The sequence below is a fragment of the Maylandia zebra genome, linkage group LG15 (genome assembly GCF_041146795.1).
Source record: "Maylandia zebra isolate NMK-2024a linkage group LG15, Mzebra_GT3a, whole genome shotgun sequence".
Classification (NCBI taxonomy): domain Eukaryota; kingdom Metazoa; phylum Chordata; class Actinopteri; order Cichliformes; family Cichlidae; genus Maylandia; species Maylandia zebra.
Window position 1 is genome coordinate 19,213,461 of NC_135181.1, and position 12,068 is coordinate 19,225,528.

At 38.9% G+C, this 12,068-nt stretch overlaps 1 protein-coding gene across 1 annotated transcript in view; it reads right to left on the reverse strand.

Moving 5' to 3' along the window:
• The window catches only part of scara5 (scavenger receptor class A, member 5 (putative)), a 110,847-nt gene that overhangs the window by 92,496 nt on the left and 6,283 nt on the right, over positions 1-12,068 (reverse strand). The window contains exon 3 of the mRNA XM_004550625.4: positions 2,840-2,968. Within this exon, the coding sequence (XP_004550682.1) occupies positions 2,840-2,968 (129 nt within the window). The remainder of the gene's footprint in view (positions 1-2,839; positions 2,969-12,068) is intronic.

Sequence of the window (12,068 nt, forward strand, 5' to 3'; positions counted from 1 at the left end):
AGAAGACCACATCAGTTGCCAGCTAAGAACAGGATACAATGTCATAAATAAAAAAAGCTGAAACTTCAGTTCAAAGGTGGTGCTGTTTATCATCACCCAGAATATATATATAGTGGAGTTCTGTGCAAACGCACAGCTGTGGATTAATGGCAATATGGGAACCATATAGGTCAAAGGAAATCACTGTCTTGCTTTATCTCTTTAGAAGAGCTGTCACATGTGGGAATTAGGTTTAAACCTGTCGCACATGTGTCGAGTTCTGCAGTAGGAGCAGAGACGCCGGAGAGGGCTAAAGGTCAACTTTATATTGCATTTGAAAAAAATGACTTCACAACTCTGATTAGAAGATGACAGAAAAAGTTGCATTAATGTTATAGAAACTGATACTATATTTGGCACAAAAACATTTGTACAAACTAAAAATCAAATTTTGTCAAATGAACTGAGGCAATAAAATCAGCATCATGACTTTGTTGGACATTGGCTGTACTTCAAATGACTGCTCATTCATATTGTGCATGCATGTTCTCAGTTCTTAACGAGATCAGACAGTTTAAGAGGGAGTAGTTTCAGACTGCATCCCGAAGTGTTACTTAAAGCTAACTAAATGGGTTTCTATGATGTAAGTGTGTAAGTGTGTGTGTGTGTGTCCTACATTAGTTTGAAAACTAATCAAATTTAATGGGTAAATGATTATCTATAAGCAACAAATTAAATGCAAACAGCATATCTGTTGAAATGTCCACCTCTGCCACACCAAGTAAACACCAATGCAACCTTGCCATTGGTACTAACATTTTAAATACAAAAACTTCTATATTCATATTTATTTAAATGTGATTTAACCAGTTACAACTTGACCAAATGCTTTTGTGAGCTATCACCAAGCTTCTGGCATAATTCTGACTGAATACTTGATCTTTGTTGGCATGGACCCAACTTTTACAAGCTATTTTTTTCCAAAACCATTGTTAATAGGTGTCCTGTCAGTTCATTGTCCTGTTGGAGCAGCCAATTGTGTTTCAGTCAAGCTTTAAGATGTGGATTTTACGGCAGGGGCTTCTTTCGTGGTCGGCTACGGTGATAAAAGACTCATTCTAGTTAGTTTGGTGTTCCAGCAGTTTACAGTTCATGGCAGGTTTAGCCTTGATGGTTCTTGCATTGTTTCTGAGCATCCTAAGAAATTTCCTTTGATCTGAGTGTAACCGATTGGGTCTTTTTATGACCCTGGCAAAGTGGTGATGATCCTTGAATTTCCTTCCTTTGTTTCTTTTAATAAATAGCCATTAAGCTTCTGGAATGGGCTTCCCAAATCCTAGATCTCCCAGCTGAAGATTTTGTAGACTATGCAAAAGCCAGGTCTGCTAGCACACAGACTAATTTTAATTAACTAACAATTTTGTCAAGGTCAGAATATCCCCCAAAAATAATGCCAGAAGTGTACTGATGACTAGCAAAGCATCCGGTCGAGCAGTTCTCTAAGGCAAATTTAACAAAAAGTTAGTAGGCAATATATGCTTGACCCTGTATGTTTACTTTTAAACCTCTGCGGATTTCCAAAAGAAATTCCTGTGCACCCAATCCGTGTTTTTTTTTTTTTTTTTTAAATATTTAAAGATGTACGGTGTACAATCATTCTATGTCTTTTGGAAAAATAACTGTTCAAGAAATGATTAAAAGCCCAGTATTACTATGACTTTGATGCCAATGATAATGATAATGAACATATGCAAAGAAAATCTGACTTTACAGAAAGGTCTGAAGCAGATGTGTACTCCACTCCACAACAAAGAAAACAGAAGAACAGCTAAACATAGTAAAGGTTGGTCTTCTTAAGTCATCAAACTTATAAGATGGCCTATTTTTACCCAAATTAACAAATTACTCCGTGACTAAAGAAAGCAAGTTTTTTTTCTTTACATGTAAAAACGTATCAAAACTGACTTTTGCAGGTTTTTATACAGAGCAGAGATCCTGTCTTTGCAAATGTGAAGGCAATCAAACAAACAAACAAACTGTTTTGCCATTTATGAGGATGTATTGCATTTGAAACATAATGGTTGGTGCAAAAGTGTAGTTGAATTCAGCTGGCAAAAGCATTTGGAAAAACTGATCCAGAACAGCTGAAAGATCATTTGATATCCAGTCAGTCACAAACCTTATTCATGAGAGCTGAACAAACAAAACTGCCTTCTCTGTGTTATTTAAACGGTTTTCACTTTAAATAAACATCTCGTTGCATGCACACAAGCAAAACATCAGAACAAAAGCACAGCAGGAGTTATAGGAGTGCAGATTTGCTCAACTTCCACAGGAAAAACTCTCAGTTTTTCCAATAGAACAGAGTTTCCAAATAAACACAATATCTTGAGTATCTGTACAATAGGTCACCACATGCAGAGGAGGGATATTGGAAAAATTGGGCAAAGAATAATGAATGTGGGGTTGCCAGGCTTGAGGAGAAGAGGAAGACTATATACACCAGAGAAGATGTTTGGATGTTGTTAGAGAGGACATTCAGAGGATTGCTGTGAAAGAACAGGATATAAAGGGTAGGGTGAGACGGAGGCAGAAAAATGTGACCTTTTTATGATGCTCTTCTTCTCACGTTATGTCATTCTTTTTATTATATCTTTTATAAGGAGATTATCAAAATATGTAGTGTTAGTGGCTTGAACTGAAGTTAATAGCTTTCAACTGATTTCATAAGAGATAAAGTTGAACCTTTGACTTAAAGATTTCTCTTAGATCACTGTTCAGTGTCTGTTTTGAGGCTCCTAAGAGCTTCTTAAACATCATAAATTGTTGTCAAAGTCATCCACTGACACACACACCTTACCTGCAAGGCAAAGTCCAAATATGGTGAGAAGAACCAGGATGTAGAGGAAAACAATGGCGTACTTGATAGATGAGAGGGAGTTCAGATGGCTGCAACACTGGTCCTGCTTCCTGCGACGCTTTGTAGAAACTGAAAAGAAGGATTTACTATAAATACCAGCAAATGGCATTCTGAACGAAATCATTAACCATGGGTTGTTCCTAGTAAGAACAACAATTTGGCTAAATGTCTCTTACGTTGTGAAAGAACAGAGGTAAAAGTCAGTGAACATAATGGAAATCAGATTTATTGCTGATAATAACTGTAAAAGAAAATCCAAGATTCCCAACATCCATATTTTCCCTCTTTGAACTTCTGAATGACGCCCAAAACTCAGCAATCACGCTAACTGAAAGTTCATTTTGAACCCAAGAGGTATTTGATCACGTTTGCATAATACTCCATAATAATATTGCCTGTGCAAAAACAGAAAAACAAAGCTGCTCTCTATTTCATTCAAGGTCCAACCAAGCAAGAAGTTGCCAATAAAATTGTGAAAATAGTGATATTTAGTAGTATTAAGTAACAATTAAAAAAAGTTGGTTACAAAACCATTTAATTGTATGATGACAAGTTTACATTTGGTTGGAAATTACCAGGGGTGTAATTTTCAGGGGGGTTAGGGGGGTTTTGACCCCCCCAAATATCAGACCCAACCAATATACCCCCCCCCCCCCCCCAATAAAGTTATGAATTATCTTGTATAAATAGGCTGTTGATTTTCTTTACTCATTTCAGTTATTACCAGCAAAATAGAGATCTTGCCCCCCCCCCCCCCCCCAATGTTCAGCACAAAGTTACGCTGATGGAAATTACTTGTATATTCCTTATATCATATCTGGAAACATTGGGGTTATTACAACGGAAACAGTTAATAAATTTAAACTTATAGTACATCATAACACACATACATCACAAAGTTTCCTATAAGGGAATTCATCTGAGTGGACTACGTTACACAGCATGAACTGCACAAATGGTCTCACTAAGGAGCTCTTGCTGTAATGCATGTCAGCACTTAGCACTGCTCTCAAGGTCAAACAGATGTTTGAGAATTAGTCTTAATAAAACTGACACAGCACCGTTTATGAGTAATGAACTTTTTTTTCCCTTCTACATCTGTGTGTGTGTCAGACAGCTTGGCAGGAAGCAGCAATGAGGCAGTTGATGTTGCTGATGAGAACATTCCTTTTAGGTCAAGAGGATGGGAAGAGATTTTCTAAGGAGTCACATTCTTCATCAGATATTGGAATAGAAAAGAGAATTATGTGTTTTCTTCAGACATTAAACGTATAATTCAAAGATTATTGTGTTACACACAGATAAAGTCATTTTTGTCTCAAGGAAACAACAAGACGTAATTATGAGATTTGAAGCGCAGCTGATATGACTATAAACTCACTGGGCACTTTATTAAGTACACCATTTTAACTAGTGGTGCAACGGATCAAAAATCTCACGGTTCGGATTGGATCACGTTTTTAAGTCACGGATTGGATCAATTTCCGGATCAGCAAAAATAGAAAAAAAAGACAAAAATTCGACTCGCCGTTTACTTATTTAAGTATTTTTTGCCTATTAAAAAACATTCAACTGAAGACTCATTCCACACACTTATATAAAAACAAATTAAGGTGCAATATGGACATTATGGACCATGCTGGGCAGCCTCTGCATCCTCTGCACACGGCCATAAACAACCAGAGGAGTCTGTTCAGTGAGAGGTTGCTTCTCCCAAAGTCAAGGGCCAGCAGACTTAAAAACTCCTTTGTCCCACACGCCATTAAACTGTTTAACTCCTCGCTGGAGGGGAGAGGGAGGGGAAACGGGGACAAAGGAGGGGGGAACAAGTAAGCTGTAGTGCCTTTTCACTGTGCAATAGTTTTTGTTAATATCCAACGGTGTAATAAACTCACAATACTTGAAATGTGCCGTTCCCTTGTATTCTTATTCCTATTTATTCTATTTATCTCTTTTGTATACTCTGTATTTATATATGTGTATATATGGTATATTTCTGCTCACATTCTGAAACTTCTGTCGGTGCTGTGCTACTGGAAACTGAATTTCCCGGAGGAACCCACCCGAGGGTTAAATAAAGTTTCATCTAATCTAATGTAATCTATAGGGCAGTGCAGGGCTTTGTATCTACCACTCCGCTGTGATATAACGAGTGGTCATGGTCACGTGGCTTTCTGTTGCCCTGGAGGTCCACCCATTTGTAGTTAGGGCAACAGAAGATGCCTGGGACAGTTCAGCCATAACTTTTAAAAACAAGCAGATGTGATGTTAGAACGCCTTTATTTTTATTTTAGTACAATAGACAGCTGCTGGGGTTTGGGGTTTGTTTAACCTGAGTAGCGAAAAGACCGTGGGGGGTTTGAAAACGATGTGCCGGGAGTCCGCTGTTCTCGCCGGCTCTAGTGATCCTCGACCTCGCTGTCTGCTATGGAGCTGGTGGGTCACAGACGTCTCCGAAAACATCGGAGCACGTTTGGAAATATATGACATCTTGATAAATCGAGCAGATATTTGAAGTTTACACAGCTACATTCTCGCTTGAAAATAACTTAAAAGTTTATTTTGTGACCCAGAAAGAGTAATATTTAAAAGTTTTCAGCCCCGCTTGTCCGCCATTGCCGCGTTTGAGTTTTGGACGAAATGCATTCTGGGATATTTAGCTGTACCAAGTCCACACAAGTCACCACCGATGCATGCTCGATAAAACAGGCGGAGCGAGAACACATCCAGGACTTTTTCGCATTCTCGGCTTGATGAGTACTTAGAATTGGAACAGTACTTGGTCTCCGACTGATGACGTATCACGAGTACGCAAGTACGCACAAGTACGCATATTGAGACAGGGCCTATACTTCTCCTGCTCATACATGCTTGGAACGACCTTGTCACACTGAAATGGACGCACAACGAGATATCATAGCGTGGCTCAAGCACGTTCATCACAGTTTAAACCCCTTGTTTTGCACAACGGAATATGGCCTCCCGTCTGCAGCTAAACACCAGTAGCTTTTGTAATAGCTTTAGCCCGGTCGGATTGGGCAGCAAAGTGCTGCTTAAATGCCGCAAACTCCTCTGCTCCGCCACTTGGACCGCTAGCGCTGGCCATAACTATCGCTTGACAGACCCACCACGCCACCTTACACATACTTTTCTTTTCTTTTTCGAATCTTCGGATCACGTGCGTACCGAACCGTGGAGTGGGATCGGTTCGGATTTCGGATCAACCGTGATCCGTTGCACTACTAATTTTAACTGCTTGTTAATGTGAATATCTGTTCAGCCAATGCTTGGCAGTAACTCACTGTATTTATGCATGTACACAGGGTTAAAATGACCCCCTGTTAACTAACTTGAAACTGGGGCTACAGTTCGCTAAGAATCACCAATGTTGAACAACTGAAGATTGGAAAAAACTTTCCCTGGTTTGTGTATCTTAATTTGTGCTGCAACATTCAGATAGTGGGGTCAGAAAAGTATAAACACACTGATTCATCCTGCCTTATAGCAACATCTGACATTATAGGCTGATGGTGATTTAGTGATATTGTCTTGGCACACTTTGGGTCCCTTAGTACCAATTTAGCATTGTTTAAATGTCACAGCATACGTGACTTTTTGTTGCTAATGCTTATGAGCAGCACTACTTCTAATAGTAGTTTCCAGGAGGCTATCATACACAGTCCTTCACAGTCAACAATTCTCAGTCTATTAGAGAACCTTCGGGAGGTTTTGGAGCAGCTGATTCATATCATGATGTGCATCTGACAAATCTGCAGCTACTGTGTGATGTTAGCACGCATTTATGCAATAGATTGCATCTTTCTACTACTGGGTTGGGCAACCAGTGAAGTGGCTATGATTGTAAGTAGCTTTCTGAACAGAATACAGAAGCAAGATTTCTGATTTGAAATGTAAGGTTTTTGTTTTTTGTTGGAAAATAAGTTCTTGATTTCATAAAGAAGTCAGAATTAAAGCCACTGAGGGCCAGCACTGAACTGATTAAATTAAACTAGCTAGCTACTCTTAATTTCTGTTCACTGTCTGGATAATTAATTTTAATATTACACAAAGTTGTTTGGTAAATTAGAAAGGTTCTAAAATACAACTAGTATGGACAAATAAACAATACAATGCTTACATTGCCTTATTTAAAATATAAGCAATTTCCATTTATAGTAAAAAAAATAGTTAAGCCTAGTATAATAAAGCATATATTTCGTTTTACAAATGCACTTAAGTTTCCAACTCTTATCAAGAGGGAAAAGCTATTTGTGGACAGCTGTTTTACATATCAAGAGGAAAGCGGAAAACTACAGCTAAATATTAAACATTCTTATTAAGATAAACCACATGGAAAAATGTGAAATGTTAACATTATCTTGATCTCTTTAATGGGATTAATTTGCTATGATTTCTCAGAATCTGATTACCTAAATACATTTGACGACATAACTGTATCAAATACATGGATCAGTCAGTCTCCAAAGGGTACAGAGGCATGCTTTCCACCGATCTTGCTTGATCCGAAATGTCTTGGGAAAAAGGCCGTAGGTATCCGAGGGAAAACATGAACGCTGTGATAAAAATCTCACACGAGTTTATAATGAGAGTCCATCTTCCTGTCAACAGTCATGATGTTGCAGCAGGGTTTCATTTGGACCGTGACAATCCATCTCTCTCTCTCACACACACACACACACACACACACACACACACACACACACACACACACACACACACACACACACACACACACACACACACACACTTTATGATGAAGAACACACACACCTCCAGCATTAGACAAACACAGCTGGCTTAGATGTATGTACGTGTCACATAGTTGGAGTGTATAGAAACCAAAATGGTCCTCTAAGCCAGTCTGCCTCTTTAAGTGATGTTGGAATACTAAACTGAAAACAATGACACGTAACACTCTTTAATCTCAGCAAACATTTTCATAACAACATGTATCACGAGGGAAACATTATCAAACATTTCAGCGTGACTGTGAGACATGCGTTACTGGACCTTTAACAGTTTGGGATGTATACGAGATGAGAAAATCGTTTCCATGGCATACATGTGTGTATGTTTGTATATTATGCAAGTATGGAGCGAGAGAGGTGATTAACTTAGCATAAACACTGGAAATTGAATATGTAACGGTTTTTTCCCCACAAGAAATGAGTTATAACTCCTTTAACTGGGCTTGTATGACTTAAATAAACAGTTTAGAGGTAGTAGGAGGCATATAATTAAACTTTGGACAGCCAGATTTTTTCCCCCTCAGTCTTTATACTAAGCTAGACTAGTTGCCCCCTTTCACAAGCTTCACAGGCTACTGTAAGCACAGGTGGTGGAGACCAAAAAAAGACAGCTAAGCTTATTTACCACACTGTCTTTTAAAAACTCCTACATTTATGATTTTCTTCAGCATGATTACATTGCACTGGCTGTTTTATAAAAAAAGAATACTATCTAAGCCTGAGTTGGTGACTTTAACTAAGAGTGTTTCTTTTTCAACTGACATCTGAGAGCAAAGGAAGCCAGTCAGTAAGTAACTCGACTCATTTGGAAATGATATTATCGTCCTGTTTTATGTTTTTGATTCACGTGTCTTTGGCGATATGTTGTTAGCATACAGCACTGTTTAATAAACAGATTAGACTGGAATTAGCAAACTTTGAGCTTTCCTTTATTAGTAAACTTGGAGAAGCAACAAAAAAATCCTACTGATTTTGACAAATCTACAGAATCTGTTTGTTTCCAGCTGAGTTAGTGTGAGTCTGGGTATGTACACGCGCTTGGGTAAAATGGCTGAATTTTGCTGTTCTTTTAAATGTAACTTTCCAGATCAAATACACATGCTGTCTGGCAAGTATAACAGATTCCATAAACACTTGGCACTCTGTAGGTCTCTGTAATTGACAGGTGATTTTTTTTAAAGACCCCATTCTAAGCTTGCACGTTTAACCATTAACATGTGAACGTCAAATTAATAATAGCGTGCTATTATAATTCCTAATCATCCATGAGACTGTGGGGGGGGGGGGACTTAATGACACCTTAAATTATAAGACCACCAAGCAAGGATTTTTCTTCCAAAATAAAAGAGACTCTCCAACACAAATACATAATGTCTCCTGAGTCGAGCTGGTGGAGGTGTTATAACCGTTCTATGACTGGATAAAAGTAGATTAGGTTGTGCTTATAGATTATGAGCAAATTTTGAAAAGAAAATGCAGCTACAGTGCTGTGAAAAAGGGTTTGCCCTCATTGTTGAATCATGAATTAAACAATTAACCACAATTTTGGAAAGCTAAGCTCAATTTCACTGGCTGCACCCAGGCCGGATTACTGGCAGAGCTGTTGAATCAAAACATCAGTGAAATAGATCCTGTCTGATGAAATGAGGCAGGCTAAGACCTCAAAAAGCATCACATCATCTAAAGAAACATCTAAAGAAGCAGCTGAGAAACAAAGTCACTGACATTTATCGGTCTGGAAATGATTGCAAAGCCATTTCCAAGGCTTTGGGACTTCAGTGAAACATTGGTGAGAGCCATTACACACAGGGAGAAAACTTCTAACAGTGTCAAATCGTCCAAGGAGTGACGGGCCTGCCAAAATTACCCGAAGACCACATCGACAACCCATCTAGGACGTCCCAAAAAAAGCAGAACGACATCTAAAGAATCGCAGGCCTCACTTGCCTCAGTTAAGGTTCACGATTCAACAATAATAAAACAAATGGCTCTAAAAAACAAAACGACAGTTCTGGAGTGCCTTAGTCAAAGTCCAGGTTGAGATGCTTTTTGGTATAACCTTAAACAGGTCGTTCATCCTTGAAAACCTTCCAATAACGCTGGACTCATTAAAACAATTCTGCGTAAAAGAGTGGGCCAAAACGGCTATGTGAAAAGATGCATTTCCAGTTATTCCTGCTTGACTGTGGTTCTTGCTGGGTCTTTGCTATTTCCCTCTAGGCGAACACTTTTTTCACAAAGAGCCAGGTAGCTTTGGATAACCTTTTCCCTCAATGAATGACAACATCATTTAAAATTAGCATGTTCCATTTGCTTGGGTAAACTGTGTTAACTTTGACTCTTCTCTGTAAATCATATTTGCATTATGTATTTTTTGTAGAGAATTTGCTGCTAGATCTTGTGCTGTTTAAAAAAAAAAAATCCAGTTTTAGGGTGTGCTCGCGCTAGGCTCAGTTGCTTTATTCTGGTCTCGAGCCTGATGTGTCCCCTCCTCACTGCCCTGCTAGCTTGTGCTTACGGTGCTCTTAGTGATTAAAGCCCTAGTAATCTTCACTTTACCCCAGCATCTCAGCTTTCTGACGATGATTTTGTTGATTAACTGGGGAAGCAGTGACACACTGGCTTCTCTTATATATGACGAACCACAGATAAGGCCGGCCAAAGACACAAACCAAGAATCCCAGCTGTGCACAAAAACAGCCAAACTATGACATAATTAAGAGCACTCAGACTTTCCAATACTTGCCGCCTCTGTTATCTTACCTTTGTGATCTGGGAATATCTCTCAAAAGTATAAAAATGTAGTAAATAGTTATTCTGATACATAAACAGCAAATAAACAGAGCATAATTTAGCCTCAAATTCTTGTCCAGTACACCAGTCATCTGTGGATGTAACCTGGCCAGTCAGTCAGCAAAATTTGCTCCATTAGTGATGCTGATGACTTTTCCATCTTTAGCCTGTGGCGATAACCTACAGCGTTATCTCCACAGCGTTATCATTATGGTCCCTTTAAAACCAATCGTTTATGTGCTACAAGTGACTATTTGTGACTATTAAAAAAACCAACACAGTGTGATATGACCAAGGTAATTAATAGAAATTAAACAATTGATAGGAAATAAATAAGTTATGTTTGAGGAAGCTCTGGCATTCTGTGCCCAGATAATTATCACAGATATTGATAACCCGGGAACACCTTGACCCGTGGGTTGGAGGACAGGATAGAATCAGCTCTGCTGTTAGTGGAATTAATGATAGAACAAGATATATTATTTATCACATAACTACATTAACAAATGTTTCAAATGCCTTCCACAGAGAAAAATTGGGAAAAATGTGTATTTCCTGAGTGGTTGGCGAGTGGTTGCTGTAGGTTACTGGCTGAATCCAGATAAAATCAGTCACAAAAGCTACACGTTTGTTTTCTTCTTTTGCCTTCTCTCTTTAGGGGTCACCACAACAGATCATCTGCCTCCACCTCACATTATCTAAAATATCCTCCTCTGTCACAATAAACATGAGTACATTCTATCCAGCTTTGTAAGGCTTCAGTCACACAGGGATTTGTTAGCACTTAGTGAGCAGTTGGCAAGTGTTTGCAGACCAGTCAGTGTCTAACTACGGGTGATTGCAGCAATCTGCTAGTTGGGAGTGAGCATGAGGGACGAGATTAGCTCAGATCAAGAGAGAGAGACAATGCTGTGATGATTTGGACATGTACAGAGCGGGGATGGTGGGTATCCCAAACAAAATATGTCATGGGAGGGGAGGAGAAAAAGAGGAAGACCACAGAGTTCATGAACGTAGTTTTAACAGAAATGTAAAGGAAAAGGAAAATGTTTATTGTGACAGAGGAGGATATTTTAAATAATGTGAGGTGGAGGCAGATCTGCTGTGGTGACCCCTAAAGAGAGAAGCCAAAAGACTGTATAGCTTTTGTGACTAATTTTATCTGGAGTCAGCCAGCAACCTACAGCAACCACTCGCTAGCCAGTTAGGAAATACACATTTTTCCCCTAGTCACAGGTTGTTGCCAGGAGCCACCAAACCATCTCTAGGTCTGTGTGACTTAAATAAATAAGCTGAGGTGAAGCTTACCACACAGCTAACAACTGTAACTGCCCGTTTTGGTTTTCACTACTTAAAGTAACAACACCTCACTAATGTTAACTGTAAGCCAAACTTGAAACTTAAATAGGCGTGTTATAAACAAATCACCCCCTGTTCAGTTGTCCCAAAGATGAAGAGTAGCAGCCAAAGAGCATGTTTCAGTAAAAGTTTGGCATCTTAACATGTAAGTGTGTAGCAGTTAGTCTCAAGCTGTCATTTGAGAAACTAGAGTTTTGGGCAATCTGCCTGGTTAATTTAACCTCTGTTTTTAAAATTCTGTCAGTCTT